The sequence below is a fragment of the Rana temporaria genome, chromosome 11 (assembly GCF_905171775.1).
Source record: "Rana temporaria chromosome 11, aRanTem1.1, whole genome shotgun sequence".
NCBI classification, from domain to species: domain Eukaryota; kingdom Metazoa; phylum Chordata; class Amphibia; order Anura; family Ranidae; genus Rana; species Rana temporaria.
This window is the reverse complement of record NC_053499.1, coordinates 118,435,995-118,452,887: the sequence shown is the minus strand read 5'-3', so window position 1 is coordinate 118,452,887 and position 16,893 is coordinate 118,435,995. Positions and strand designations below refer to the sequence as shown.

At 42.8% G+C, this 16,893-nt stretch overlaps 1 protein-coding gene across 1 annotated transcript in view; it reads right to left on the bottom strand.

Moving 5' to 3' along the window:
* The window catches only part of LRP5 (LDL receptor related protein 5), a 212,101-nt gene that overhangs the window by 26,664 nt on the left and 168,544 nt on the right, over positions 1–16,893 (bottom strand). Inside the window, exon 14 of the mRNA XM_040328926.1 lies at positions 8,411–8,622. Within this exon, the coding sequence (XP_040184860.1) occupies positions 8,411–8,622 (212 nt within the window). The remainder of the gene's footprint in view (positions 1–8,410; positions 8,623–16,893) is intronic.

Below are 16,893 nucleotides of genomic sequence, written 5' to 3'. Positions count from 1 at the left end.
AGGCGCAGGCGCCGTTTAGCACCGTAAACACCCGAGTGTCACTTCGGGTATTTTTGGAAGCCGTGACGCGCTTTAGCAGCCCGTCAATCAACTCCGCTTCGCTTAGGAACGCCTACTCCCCGCAGGATTCCCCGCTCGGAGCCGGATAACAAGGGCTCATAAAACGATAAGTAGCGGAAAAAAAAAAAAAAAAACAGCATACTGCAGATGTTAGCAGTATGCTGGAACTAATGTCAGAAAGTTGATTTGGGGGTGAACTCCCGCTTTAACACTGACAGAGGTGCTTACATTGGTTAGCTTTTAATCGTTTATGCAAAACTTTTATCCTAAAAGTGTTACTTGCTGGGACATCAGGTGATGAGGGGGGAAAAAAAGACCAAAAAATAATAATAATAATGCAGAGACTGATTAATTGATTACATTATTTCAGTTTTAAGGACTTTGTTTTGGTAAGTCTTGGTAGGTCGTGTATGTCATACTTCCAAGTAGGAAAATAGTGTCAATTAGAACATTTATTAGACACACAAACCTGTTGGCATGAAAATGTTTCACAATTTTTAAACTTTACTTTCACCTCTTATAACAGCAACATTGGTGGAGCAAAGCTATACCGAATTGACTGATGCTATACCAAAAATACCTAAAAGGTGACAAGGCGTTTTAATTAGGGCTGTTACTGATCAAAAAATTTCTGTTAGATTAATCGTTTTTTTTTTTTAAATCGATTAATCAACTAATTTCGATTAATTATAACGCACATACAGATTACTTTTACTACTACTTTTAGCTGATCTCCTTGCAGACTGATTCCCAGTGCAGCGTTCCAACCACTGGAAAAATGGATAGCAGGATACAAAAAACACACAAAGGCAGCGCTCGATGGGAATAGCAGTAAAACTTTTATAGTCTTCAAGTAGGTAACCAAATAAATATTGCACTGGAGATCAAATCGATGTAGCTACATAAAGTGTAAAAATGGTGCGAGTAATACCAAACGGTACCAAAAGCAGTCATAAAAACATGTAGCCAAGTATGATACTGGTATAGAAAATGTGTACAACGATACCACTTCTGAATCCAGATGAATCCCATGAAGGGAACTATCACAACACCCAGTAGATGGTTGTAGAATCCCAGGTGATAGAGGGAAGTGTAACAGCCCTTGCGTGTGGCAGATAGTAAGGTCCCGTTGGCATGCAGATATGAAGGCACAGAAAAGGAGCCCTTCAGATGGACACGGCAAGCCCTGCCGGTGTCCAGGACATTACTGGATCTCCTACTGAACTCCTGAAGGCCCAGAAGCCGGCGGAGAGGTGAGTACCAATCAAAGAATTTTAAATCAATCAAAAAGATTTTGATCGATCAAAAAAATTTAAGATTAATTAAAAGATAATTTGCACAGCCCTAGTTTTAGTGCATTGATTTGTATCTTGTGTTAGGACTATACTCAGCTGACATTCACTTTCTGCTGCTCAAACATTTTATGGTGTAAAACTGCCAGCAGCTGTTATAACTGCTGTGATGACATCACTTCACAGCACTCAAATCAAATTAATGTGGTACTGTATGTATTTGGGGCCCCCATTGCCAAATCTCAGCGGAGCCCCATGGGGATATTAAGCTATGCCACTGGCAGGGTCAAAGGTTCAACAAAACTATGACCAGTTTCTGATTATATAGAGACAAAACTGGCTTCATGTTGTATGTCGCCACAGGTCAGGTTACTTCGAAAAGTTCCAAGTTATGCAGGAATGTGTGTGGAGTAGACAAACATTGGCCCATAGTACCCTGAGTTTTAATGGATACAGACCTCAGTCTCAGCGACACAGACTGTACTGAGTAACAAACATTCACATCTATTTTTATACAATGAGGTTATGGGTTGACTACAGTGTTGAAATTCCCTTGTGTAGTACAGTGCTGATATCTCATCATTTGCACAACATACGTGATGTCTTGAACTACTGTTAGTGGAGCCAACATTAAATTTGGAATTTTGAAATATGCCTAATAAAAGTAAAAAATTCAGTAACTTAATAAGGATATACAGTACCGTGCAAACGTTTTAGGCAGGAGTGAAGAAATCCTTTAAAGTAAGAATGCTTTCATAAATATACATTTTATTTGTTTATTTTTATCATCTTACAAGATGCAAAATTTAGCGAACAGAAGAAAAATCTAAATCAAATCAATATTTGGTGTAACTACCCTTTGGCTTCAAACCAGTATCAATACTTCTAGGGAAACGTACACACTAACCACAACAGATCTTCTTCAAATCCTTTTGTCTCTTTATGCAAGTATCTGCCTGCTATGGAGCCGGTTCACACATCTCCACAGCTGCTCTGGTGCGAATTGCACAGGAGCCCTGTGTGTCTGTTGGTCTGTTTCAGGTCCGAATTCAGGCCAAAATTTGGGCTGAATTTGGACCTGAAACGGCGAACCGAGACGCACCAGACTGTATTTTTCTTATGATTTTCTGATTGTGTGTCCTTGAGAGTCCTTCTTGGGTTTGGGACATTTGAAGTTTTACAGTTATAAAACCACCAAAGAAAGTGACAGGATGAAAAATATGAATGGGCAGATCCACAAAAGAATTACGCCGGCGTATCTATTGATACGCCGCGTAATTTTAAAGTTCCCGCGTCGTATCTTTGTTTTGTATCTACAAAACAAGATACGACTGCATCTGGGATCGACCTGACAGGCGTACGTCTTAGTACGCCGTCGGATCGTAGATGCATTTTTTCCGCCGGCCGCTAGGTGGCGTTTCCGTCAAATTCTGCGCGCTGGGATACCCCCACGGATAGCACATGCGCCGTTAAAAAAAAAAAACGTTGTTTATGTCGGGTCATGACGTATTTACATAAAACACGCCCCCATCATATCCATTTGAATTGCGCGCCCTTACGCCGCTAATGATACACTACGCCGCCGTAACTTATAGTGCAAATTCTTTGAGGTTTCAAAAAAAGTTACGGCGGCGTAGTGTATCTTAGATACGCTACGCCCGATGCAAATATGCGCCGATGTACGTGGATCTGCCCCGAAATCTATAGAAATTGGCATGCTTAATAACCTTTTAAATATTAAAGTTTCAAAATTAAATAGAATAATAGGTACACGTCGAAAACGCCAATACATTTTACAAAACCCATCTTAGGCCCCTGTCAGCTGGGCAACACATGGTTTCCATTCTAGCCTGTTTATCTGTCTTCAGGGACTTCACGGGCATTACATATTTAAGAAAAAAAACTTGAGTTTCATGTCTTCGCTTCAAGTCACAGAGAAAGTTAAGCAAGTAGGGTTTGGGCTTTAAATATCCATCTACAGACATCAAAGATGCTACGTGGGGCAAAAAAATTTTTTTGTTTCCGAAAGGTGGTGTTTTTCTAGCAAAGGTAAGCTATTTTGGATGACTTTACATGGAAACATTATGCTGGATAAACTGACAAACAGCCTAAAGTGCATGTAAAATCAAACAATGTATTTCTCCTATTTTCTCCCGTATGGTCTGTTAAATGTATCACTGAAAGCATTTTAATATATCTGTTCAGTAAGTGAAAAAAAAAAAAATCTTGAGAGCTGAGTTCTGTGCTTTTTCTGGGACAGTTAATAGTAAGAATCGTTCCCAGCTATCTCTGTTGACAACAAAACACCTCACTATATGTTATTCGGTGGGGGGGGGTGAGATTACTGCTTCTCCTAGATATTTTACAGTAGGTATGGTTGCCACTCTTGAAGAGGGAGAGTTCTCTTAGCAGGATCACTTGGCATAAAAGTGTAAAGAAAAGTAGACAAATTTAGCCACCACATTTAACCACTTGAGATCCGCGCTATAGACGAAATACGTCCGCAGCGCGGCTCTCAAGTGCCAAGTGGCCGTTTAAAAACGGCCTTTTATGTGCATTACCCGCGCGCGCCACTGGGTGGCGCGCGGCGGGTAAAAACTGTCCCGACACATCGCCGAAGACCCGATGCGTGTACCTGGCGGCCGCGATGTCCGCCGGGTACACGCGATCGTCGGTGACACGGCAGGTGACAGCAGGGACGTGGAGCTCTGTGTGTAAACACAGAGCTCCACGTGCTGTCAGAGGAGAGGAGACCGATCTGTGTCTCTTGTACATAGAGACACAGCATCGGTCCTCTCCCCCAGTCACCCCCCTCCCCCCACACAGTTATAACACACCCAGGATACACAATTAACCCCTTTCCTCTACCCCCTAGGGTTTAACCCCTTCACTGCCAGTCACATTTATACAGTAATTCATGCATTTTTATAGCACTGATCGCTGTATAAATAGAATGTGGATATGGCATGGGCCAAATTTGTGTCAAAAGTGTCCGATATACGTCCCGCCGCAATATCCCAGTCCCAATAAAAATCGCAGATCGCCGCCATTAAAAAAAAATAATAAAAAAAATCATAATTCTGTTCCCCATTTTGTAGGCGCTATAACTTTTGCGCAAACCAGTCGCTTATTGCGATTTTTTTTTTAAAAAATACGTCGAAAAATACGTATCGGCCTTAACTGAGAAAAAAAATAGTTTTTTAAAAAAAAATTGGGATATTTATTATAGCAACAAGTAAAAAAAATATATATTTTTTTTAAATTGTTGCTCTTTTTTTGTTTATAGCGCAAAAAATAAAAACCGCAGAGGTGATCAAATACCACCAAAAGAAAGCTCTATTTGTGGGGAAAAAAGGACGCCAATTTTGTTTGGGAGCCACGTCGCACGACCGCGCAATTGTCAGTTAAAGCGACGCAGTGCCGGACGCTGAGATTTCGCCTGGGAACGAAGGGGGTTTATGTGCCCAGTAAGCAAGTGGTTAAAGTGGTTGTACACCCTTACACACCACTTTTATCTACAGGCAAGCCTATAATAAGGCTTACCTGTAGGTACTGTAAATATCTCCTAAACCTGCACGGTTTAGGAGATATTTACCATTTATACGCTTGCGCCAACGTCATCGGCGCTTGCACACTGAAGAAAAGGCATGCCCGCGACTTCACGCGACTCCGGCCAGTCACAGAGCTGGAGTCCACAACCCCGGAAGGAAGAAGGGTGAAGATGGATGCAGCCACCAGCAGGGAAAAAGGGGAAATTGCGGGCTTTGTTTGCAGGAAAGTGGCATATAATGGGCTAGCATGCTATGTATACTAGCCCGTTATGCTTTTACTTTGCAGGGAACAAAAGGGGAAGAAAAACACATATTTTTTTAGTTTAGATGTGCATTAATGTGCCAGAAAACTATAAACACATGATTCTGCTCAACCAGTCTTATCAGACAAAACAACCATGTCCTGAGCCTCCCTGCAAACTAAACAGCAGGTTGCAGCCTTGTCCAGGACACACCGATAGCCTCATGCAAAGCAACAGAGCCTTAACTAGTCTTAAAGGAGTTGTAAAGGCAGAAGTTTTTTTTTTATCTTCTATGCATGAAGATAAAAAGCAGCCCCCCCCCGCCCCCCAATACATACCTAAGCCCCATCTCTATTTAGCGACCATTGGCTACCACAACTGTCAATCAAAGTCAGTTAGCCAATGAGGAGAAAGAGGGGGCAGGGCCGAACCACAGCTCTATGTCTGAATGGTTACACAGAGCTGCAGCTCAGCTCGAGTGCCCCCATAGCAAGCAGCTTGCTGTGGGGGCACTCAAAGGGAGGGTCAGGAAAGCCGAAGAGGGACCCAAAAAGAGGAGGATCCAGGCTGCTCTCTGCAAGACTTTACAATCACTTTACACATGTTCCCCCTTCCACTTTCAATTTAAGTGTTGCTATGCACACAATTCTAACAGTGTGCAATAAAGACAAAGTCCGGTACATGTTTTAACTCTTTTAAAAAATACATTAAGGGCTCTTTCACACGGGCGGACCGTTTGCCAGTTTTTTAGGCCGGACCTGAACAGGCGCTCCGTGTTCCTCTATGGAGTCACGGATGTCAGCGGTGACATGCCCGCTGACATCTGACCCTCTCTGATCCGACAAAGTGTGACGGTAAAACCCTATTTTCCATCCGTCTGGCAGATTGGATGACAATGGACTCTACGGTCCGTCGCCATCAGATCCTCCATAGGGGAGAGCGGCGCTCTGACAGGTCGGTCCCTGCACAGTGTGCAGAGACAGACCTGTAATCTGCCGGTGTTTATTACCTTAAAAAGTATTTTTGATATGTCTCTGTAAATAATACAAATGAATTTTTTATATGTTTCATATATTTACTAGTATTATTAATTCTGCATATAATACCTGTATGATCCCACCAGTTTCCCTACTTCCCCTACATACCATCAGGGAGGCTTGTGATTGGCTCCAAATATATTCTACAACAGGATGACCCCAAACAAACAGCCAATGTTATTAAGAACTATTTTCAGTGTAAAGAAGAATAAGGAGCACTGAAAGTGATGGTTTGGCCCCCACCAATTGTAGGCAGCCTACATCCACAGAACATCTCTGGTTAGTTCTCTGAAGCCCTGTACACACGATCAGTCCATCCGATGAGAACGGTCCGTTGTCATCGGTTAACCGATGAAGCTGACATATGGTCTAATGTGCCTACACACACACACATCAGTTAAAAAAACGATCGAGTCCAACGTGGTGACGTAAAACACAACGATGTGCAGAGAAAAATTAAGTTAAATGCTTCCAAGCATGCGTCGACTTGATTCTGAGCACAGGTTTTTAACCAATGCTTTTGCGTACTAACCATTGGTTTTGACCTATCGGTTAGGCGTCCATCGGTTGAATTTTAAAGCAAGTTCTACATTTTTGGACCGAAGGATAACTGACCGATGGGGCCCACACACGGTCGGTTTGGACTGATGAAAAGGTCCTTCAGTCCATTTCCATCGGTTTTGACCGACCGTGTGTACGCGGCCTAAGAACAACATACCTGCTGAGTTGCTTCAAAAACCGTGTACAAGTGTACCTAAAATAATTGATGCTATGTTGAAGGCGAAGGGTGGTCACACCCTTATTATTGATTTTATTTTCGCTTCCACTCATTTGTTTTCCATATCCATACACTATTAACATGTCTAATTCTGAAAGCATTCCTAATTTACATAATTGTGTCCACACCTGCCTAAAACATTTGCACAGTACTGTATATCAGTCAGCAGTGGTCATTCAAGGTACCTAAACTGATTAAAATCAAAATCAGCTGGACACAGGGCACACTGCATAAAAAACAGAAACATATGTGGACTGTATAAGGCTCCATGCAGACTGCAGCTCATAAACGGAAGATTTCTGGAGTTTGGGCATTTTTTTTTTTTAAAAGCCAATAAACTCCACTGTATGTTATCCTATGTGTCCATGCACACATGGATATTTTTGAATGTTTATCTGCAGTGGAGTTTATGAACTGTTTTCTGAATCGAGTTTAGGAGTCGTTTTTCTGACCACAAAAAATGCCAAACGCTGATAAACTCACCAGCGTTTATTTTTTTTCAATGGATAAAAAATGTTAAACGCCAAAGCGTAAAAACGGTAAAAACCGCTATTGCAAAAACGTTGAAAGACTCATTGCAAAGCTACTGGCATTTTTATAACATTACTTTAGCGTCCAGAGCCTAATGCCCTGTACACACGACTGGTTTTCCTGACATGCCAAAACCCAACATTTTCCCAGATGTGATTCCTCTCAAGCCTGCCTTGCATACACACGTTCAGTCAAAAAACGCTCTAACAAAGCGCAGTGGCGTACAACACGTACAACGGCACTATAAAGGGCACGTTCCATTCAAATAGCGCCACCCTTTGGGCTGCTTTTGCTGATCTTCGTGTTAGAAAAAGTTTGGTGAGAGACGATTCGCGATTTTCAGCCTTGTGTTTATCAGTCCGGTACAGCGTGACGAATGTGCTATCTCCATTACAAACGCTAGTTTTACCAGAAGGAGCGCTCCCGTCTCATACTTGATTCTGAGCATGCGCGTTTTTTTTTCATCGGAAATGCATACACACGGGCAGTTTTCTCGTCGGGAAAACTGCTATGGAGCATACACACGACCGGTTTTCCCGACCAATCTAAAAAATTGCAGTTTTCTCAGTCGTGTGTACAAGGCATAACTGTTCATTTCTATAGGCTTCAACAAGCACATTGAGGCAGTAAAATAATGCAGACTGCAGCTACCACACTACAATGCAGTGATATTAGGGAGCCCAACTATTGTTATACAGGACTTATACAGCGCCAACAATTTACGCAGCGATTTACAACATAGGGGCAGACAGTACAGTTTCAATACAATTGAATAGAGTAGGATCAGGGGGCCCTGCTCACTAGAGCTTACATTGATATGTATGACCTAAATTGTGGAATGCGAAGATGTGAACACATCCTGAATGTTTTGGAGACTATGCACAGAAAAAAATTTCATAGGACTAAAGAAATGTCTTACCCCCGTTCAGCGTTCAAAGCAAGGGCCCTTGGCTTGTCATTTTCTCCACGTAAAACAACACCAACATATTCTCCAGTCAGCCTGTTAACATTGATGCTGTTGGTGGTCTCACAAGTCCAGTACAGTGTGCGGCTGTACACATCAATGCTCAGGTCATGGGGCTGTTTTTCTTGGGTTTGGCTTTGGTTTGGAGTAGATACCACAGCAAGAGGCTAAGAAGAAAACAAATGACAAGTTTAAAGACTCAACAACTGTGCAGAGAGTAATCATCTATCTCAGTGTCTTAATGTTATCGAAAACGTAAAAGGGTAACTCCACTTTTGTGGGGGGAAAAATTGCAAATAAAGAAAATAATATAGCATATATAACTGCAACTCCAGTCATATTGTAATTGAATGTTATTCAAAATCACTTTTCCTTTTCAATCTGCAGCCACTGTAATTTTCTGAAAAAAATAAAAAAATGCAATATGGCTACCTGGAGGTGTTCTGTACACAGAATGTGCACTGACCACCCCCCAGAAACATTTTCTGCTTGTGTGATTGGCTCACAAATTTTCCCAGAAGTCTACACTAAGATACAAGTCAGACTTCAGGCATCCCCTGCTAATTTCATTTTTTGTGAGATATTTCCAATAGGAAATCACAATTAAATGGGATGCAGGTCCAGCAGCTTTCCTCATTAGGCTGCATTCAAACTTCAGCGTTTTGAATCGCCGGCAGATATGCTGCAAATCTGCTCACGATTTGCAAGTGCTGATGTGTGAATGACAAATTGCAGGACTTGCATTTGAGATGCCATTCATTCGAAGGACGCCTCAAATCGTGGTGCAGGTCTGCCGCGATAGTCGCGCAATAAATTGCGCTGCAATTACATCAACACGCATTGCGGGAAGCATGCCGCCCAAAAAAAGTTAGGAGTTACTTTAGGGCAGCGTTTCTCAATTCCAGTCCTCAGGCCCCCCCAACAGGTCAGGTTTTCAGGATTTCCATTATTTTGCACAGGTGATTTGATCAGTTTCACTGCCTTAGTAATCACCACAGCCTTTTCATCTGAGGGAAATCCTGAAAACCTGACCTGTTGGGGGGGCCTGAGGACTGGAATTGAGAAACACTGCTTTAGGGTGACATGCTTCCCGTGATGTGTGTTGCCGCGATTATAGCAAGATTTATCACACGACAATTGCGTCAGACCCGCGCTGCGATTTGAGGTGTCATTTAAATGAATGACATCACTAATGCGAGTTCCGCAATTTGCCATTTACACATCAGCGCTTTCGAATCGCAGGCAGATAAACGGCAAATCTGCCTGTGATTCAAAACGCTCAAGTGTGAATGCAGCCTTAAAGGGGAGGTTCACCCTATAAAAAATTTTTAACACTACATCCAGCCCAGTTCTGTATATAAAATGACACTGACTTTTTTTTTTTTTGCCGTAGATAGCGTTTAGCCGTGGAATTCACCGCGGCTTCCGGGTAGGGAATCCTGCGGGAGTGGGCGTTCCTATTGACATGCCAATTGATTGACATGCTAAACGACGGCGCACACAGCGCGTCACGACCTGCACAGTAAAGACAGTGTTAATTAAGGATGAGCTTGTTCACAACCGCACGTGCAGAGCCCGCCAGGAAGTCGGCACTGCGGAGAGCTTATCACAAGCAGTGAGACATTTTCCCAATCCGCAGAGATTTGGAAATGTCGCAATTCCCTGTGATTAGCGCTTTGCGGTGCTGACTTCCTGGCTAACTTGTTAACATGCGTGAGCTCATTCGTAGTGTTAATTATGCCAAACACAGCTGACCAGCACCCTAAAAAACAAAAGGGAACTACCTAGCATATTTTCTTACTGAAGGCTCCACAATAGAGCATCTAATTAATGTATAGCTGTAATTCTTAAATATTTTTGTACGCTATGTGAATGAGGACATGTAATGTAAGAAACTGGGTGTTGTCCCAATTTGGTGCTAAAGTGGGAATACATTTAAGTCTCGTACACAAGATCGGATTTTCTGCAGACAAAACGTCAGACTTTTGTCCGAAGCGAAGGGCGTTGGCCATGAACTTGTCTTGCATACAAACAGCATACAATTGTTGGCCAACAAACACAAACGTAGTGACGTACTACGTGAAGTTTCAGCCACCCTTTGGGCACCTTCTACTAATGTTGTGTTTGGTGAGCAATGATTCCGAGCATGCGTGTTTGTACTTTGGACTGACGAACTTGTGTACACACGATAACAGACCGGTGTCCGTGGAAAATTTATAAGCCTGCCGTCCAACATTTGTCGGCGGAAAGTCTGACAACAATTGTCTGATGGAGCGTACAAACGGTCGGATTTTAAGCCAACAGTCAGTCATCACACAATTTCCGTCGGAAAATCCAAGCGTGTGTACGAGGCTTAAAGAGGAGTTCCACCTAAAAATGGACCTCCGCTTAACCCACTCCTCGCCCCCTTACATGCCACATTTGGCATGTAATTTTTTTTGGGGGGGGAGTGGGGGCTTCAGGAGAAGGGGACTTCCTTTCCCACTTCCTCCTTCCGCCGAGGGGCTGGAAAGGTGATTAGCTTAATCGCCTTTTCACAGCCCCTCCCTGTAGGCGAGCGCCTGTCCAATCGGACAGCGCCGCATCGCTCGCGCAGTGGGTGCTCGGCCGTGAAGCCGAAAGCTGTCACTGCCGGGTGCCCACACTAAGAATGAAGACGCAGGCCGGCGAGGGGGGGCGAGGAGCGGAGCCCCGGCCGGCGCGTCGCTGGAGCCGTGGAGCAGGTAAGTGTCAGTTTATTAAAAGCCAGCAGCTACACTTTTTGTAGCTGCTGACTTTTAATAAACTTAAAAAAAAGGTGGAAAACCCCTTTAAGTCTGTATGCAGCAGATTAAATGGTCTTTATTAAAGCAGGAAAAAACAAAGAGTACCTTGAGACATCAACACCCTGCCAAACAGAATGTCCTAACAATATATTATGTTTGTGTGCTGCACTAAAAATAGCACATCTCCAGCTCTGTGAATATTCATATTCACAGGGGAAGTGATGCACCATGTTTCAAATAGAAGTGACATTTCTGCTGTAAAACAGACATTTGAGTTCCCTGCAAATGAAACAATTTGTTGCCAATAATAATTTAATGTTTATCTGAAAATACTAATTTAAGCATCAGTCATTACTCGTCTAAAATATTTTCACACATTATTTACTATTTTTATCATTGGCTAAGGAAGACAAACTACCCAGCACTTCAACTATAACTAAAAAGACTTGCTGGCCCAAGTCCCACAAATGTCGCTGACCTCACGAACAGCACAAAAGGACACAAGGATAGATGCCGACCAACTGGCATTACTTGCTGCTGATGTGATGGCAACGTTTTGCGAAGATGCATAGTATGAGGTCTGGATCAAGCAACCACAGTGTGCTTCACAATACTAAAATTACTGAGATAAGTGTGCGATGATCTGTAGAAGAAGAACTCCAGATACAACTTTTTTTTGTTTACAATAAAAGAAAGGGCAATGACACATTGGACCTGATTTACTTAAACTTTAGCATTCCAGGGTGGATAGAAATCGATTTAAAAAAATAAAATATTATTTTATTATTTATTTAAAATCGATTTTTTTTTTTAAAGGTTTTTATTAAATGTATTAAAAAAAAAATCGTTTGGAGTAGAAAGTACAGTAAGATACATTAATAATTTAGTTTATTTCGCATGAAATGGAGCTATATATTCTGCACTTTTGGTAAACTCGGCCGGCGGGCGGGATCACCGCCGGGGCACCCGCGATCGCTCGTTACAGAGCGAGGACCGGGAGCTGTGAGTGTAAACACACAGCTCCCGTTTTTTTCAGGGGGAGAAATGACTGATCGTATGTTCATACAGTCAGTCCCACCCCCCTTCAGTTAGAACACACCTTAGGGAACATATGTAACCCCTTGATCGCCCCCTAGTGTTAACCCCTTATTTGCCAGTTAAATTTTTACAGTTATCAATGCATTTTTAGAGCACTGATCGCTATAAAAATGACAATGGTCCCAAAAATGTGTCAAAAGTGTCTGATGTGTCCGCCATAAGGTCGCAGTACCGATAAAAATCGCTGATCGCCACCATTACTAGTAAAAAAAAAAAATAATAAAAATGCCATAAAACTATCCCCTATTTTGTAGACGCTATAACTTTTGCGCAAACCAATCAATAAACGCTTATTGCAATTTATTTTACCAAAAAATATGTAGAATACGTATCGGCCTAAACTGAGGAAAAAAATAGTTTTTATATATTTTTGGGGGATATTTATTACAGCAAAAAGTAAGAAATATTTTTTTTTTTTTTCAAAATTGACGCTCTACTTTTGTTTATAGCGCAAAAAAGAAAAACCGCAGAGGTGATCAAATACCACCAAAAGAAAGCTCTATTTGTGGGAAAAAAAGGACGTCAATTGTCAGTTAAAGCGACACAGTGCCGAATCGCAAAAAGTGGCCCACTCATTGACCAGCAAAATGGTCTGGGGCTGAAGTGGTTAAAAGAGACTCAAAAAGGTCAAAATCTGCAAAAAACTTAACCCAAAAGCGTTTCGCGTATCTTTGTGCACAGTTTGGGCACAAGCCATTGTACTAGATTCCATACACCAGTAAGATGCCAATTATGGCCTGGATTCTCGTTGCACTTACGCCTGAAATTTGGCTTCATCCGACCGACGTAAGTTTCCTACGCCGTCGTATCCTGGGCGCATATTTACGCTGGCCGCAAGGGGCGCTTCCATTGAATAACACGTCGAATATGTAAATGACCGAGATACGCTGATTCACGAACGTACTTGCGCCTGTCGCAGTAATATATGCCGTTTACGTAAGGCGTACGTCCAGCGTAAACATACTCCACATATAGGAGGCGCATCCCATGCAAAGGTATGGACCACGTAACAGCCGTCGTATTTTACGTCGTTTACGTAGTACTACGTGAATAGGGCTGGGGGTAGGTTACGTTCAGTGATTCGACGTATCTTAGGCGTTCGTTCCGACGTGATTCTGAGCATGCACACTGGGAAGCGTCCACAGGATGGCGCATTCGCCGTTCATTCGGCCCTTCATTTGCATGGGGTCACGGTTCATTTACATGTATCACGCCCACTTCAAACTACTTTGAATTAGGCCGGCTTACGCCACGGATTTTATGTTACGCCGGCGCAACGTTGGGAGCGAGTGTTTTGTGAATACTGTTCTTGCCTCTCTATGTTACGTCGGCGTAGCGCATATGAGATGCGCTACGTCGGCAGAAAGATGCGCCGCTCTACGAGAATCCGGGCCTATAAGTCTATGTATAGGTTTTCTATGGGTACAGGTGTTTTTAACACGCCGATAAGTTTGGTGCATGCACATTTTATTGCTTAGTGAACTGGTTATTTCTATTTTATTATTATTTATTTTAATTTAGTAAAATGTTGAGGCATGAATTCTGAAAATCACTTTACAGGAATAGAAAGCGCAAAAACAGCATTTTATAGATGTTCAGTGCACATTTTGCGCAGTGTGCATGAGTGCCATCTAAACAGCAGCAGGTAAAGCATTTTTATGGATAAAATATGAGATTTTCCATGCCAAGCATGTTATACATATCCTGTGGAGCATAGGTCATGGCAGAGAAGGCTGGGGTTTCGTAGGAGCGATAAAGGTTATTGGCCATGTTACTACAACATTTGGCAAAGGCTGTAGAATAAACAGGTATCAGTTTTCAACGCTTGCAGAAGGAATTGCACAAAAGCCTCTTTTGAAAACCAAAAATGTAATGGATTGTTTATTTAGGCTCTTGCACTACATCGTTGTTGGTAAATCTAAAAGCTTGTGCTAGGTTTGGAAAATCAAAATGTAATATGCTGTATATGTATCAGATTTAGCACATTTAAATGAAAGGAAATTCTACAAATAAATTGTTGTTAATAGCAACTGGAATGCCATAAGTGAAGTGTGTAGTTTTGTAAGTCCTTTCTCTCACAGTAAGATGAACAAGTAACATAAAAGATGTGCATAGAAGGCCTCGTACACACGGACGGACTGTCCGCTGAAAACGGTCCGCCGGACCGTTTTCAGCGGACATGTCCGCTCGGAGATTTCTGTCTGATGGTTGTCAACACTTTAAGACAGAAATCCGCGCGGACACGATACGCGGTGACGTGGCCGCGCCGTCGCCGCGACGATGACGCGGCGACGTGCGCGGCCCTGGAAGGTCAATGCTTCCACGCATGCGTAGAATCACTTCGACGCATGCGAGGGCTTTCGGCCGAGCGGACATGTACGGTGAGTCTGTACAGACGACCGAACATGTCCGACGGACAGGCTTCCAGCGGACATGTTTCTTAGCATGCTAAGAAATTTTTGTCCGCTGGAAAACGGTCAGCTGGACAAATGTCCGCTGGAAACCTGTCCGATAGGCCGTACACACGACCGAACATGTCTGCTGAAACTGGTCCGCGGACCAGTTTCAGCGGACATGTTCGGTCATGTGTACGGGGCTGAAGATGCTACTCGATATTTACCTTCATGTTTTTTAATGGTCAGCGAGACTAGAATGATATATAAAGAATGAAGTCTGGATGTTTTATCCATGTATGCATCTTTGTGCAGTGATTGGAGGAAATACAAGAGCAATACTGTTTGTAATGACACAGTGTATGTGCATGGTCTTCCCTCTCCGCCCCCATCCCAAGAGGTCCATCTGTTCTCTGGCTTACACCCATAAAACGCTGGCATCCTTTCAACCCATATTTATTTCAATCGCAATACTATTCACATGATGGCATGTTTGTTTTTAGAGCGTGTGAAATACCAAGCATGCAAAACTAATATCTTCAGGACCGGCAAAAATCCTTCTACACAGGAGCTAGCTTTTATTTCATCCCATTGGGACTATACCTTTGGGAGAGGTACAGTGTGCTTTAAAAACATCTTGCAAGAATTGAAAGTATAATTAGGTGTAAAATATGATGTGCTTTAGGTCACTGACATTTTTCATGGAAAGCACATTGTACTTACACAGCAAATATTTCATGGCAGAGAAGATTGATTTTCTACAGAAACAATAAAGTATGTTGGCCATTTAACCTCAAACAGCACACATGGTAAAGGGCCGCACTAAGCAGTCACATTCACTTTTTATAAACCATTTTCTACTGATCTTTTTAAAATGAACAATACCACCCATACAAGGTATAAATATATGTCATTTTCTATAGAGATTCACTACTGCTAGCTGAGTGAATCTTTGATAAATTTCACCAGCAACTACAGTTTTTGTCAATACAACTAGGTTACTTTCACACTGAGGCACTTTGCAGGCGCTATTTTCCTTAAAATAGCGCCTGCAAAGCGCCCTGAAAAAGCCTCTTCTCTCGCTCCAGTGGGAAATCCGGAGGGCTTTCACACTGGAGTGGTGCACTGGCAGGACACTCAAAAAAGTCCTGCCAACCGCATCTTTGAGGCACTATAGAAGCGGTGAATACACCGCTCCTAAAACGCCCCTCCCCACTTCGAAATCAATGGGCAGCGCAGCTGAATCGCCGCTTTTACGGCCGGTTTTAACCCCTCTTCGCCCACTAGCAGGGGTCAAAAGCGCACTCCTAACGAGGGTAGAAAAACGAGGGTAAAGTGCCGATAAAATTTGTGGCGCTTTGCAGCCGACGGCGCAACGCCTCAGTGTAAAAGTAGCCTTACTCTAAAGTAGAGGCATAACTAGCGTCTAGAACCCAGAGCACATGACTCTCATCTCCTGCAGGGTTCCCTTGATGTCATGGCCGCCCACATCCTGGCAATAATCTATGCTGTTATTAAACATGGCAGATCATAAGCAAAGGCATAGAGAAAATTACATATCTGTGCCTTGTGATCACTGTGATATCCAATCGTAGTGATCATAAATATAAAGTCAGACACCACCAACTCCGGGTATTTTTTTCCTCCCATTAACCAACACTAGCCATTTTTTCCTCACACTGACTCTGGTCATATTTTTCTTCCCCTGACTACCAACAATGAACATTTTTTTAACTCCACTTGACCATCAATATCGGCTTTTTTTTCTCCCGACAACCACTGACACCTGGACTGATCAATCATCTGCCCCTCCTCCATTCATAGACACAGTTTAATTATAGAAGCTGTAACATGGCAGGCAGTCAGCATTGTTTAGTGCAGTGGTCTCCAAACTGCGGCCTGAGGGCCAGATGCGGCCCTTTGCTTACATTTATCCGGCCCATGGGGCACTATCGCTCCTACTGATACAAGATCCTATTCTGCCCTCTGACACCTACAATGGAGCACCATTTCTCCCTATGATACCAATGATGGGGCACTTTTCCTCCCTCTAATACCTGATGTTTATCCCAACTGATGCCAGGAAGATTTCCACTACCGCTGGCCAAAGTCTGTCCCTCCAACGATCTGAAGGACAATAAACTGGCCCTTTGTTTTAGAATGCTTGGAGACCCCTGGTTTA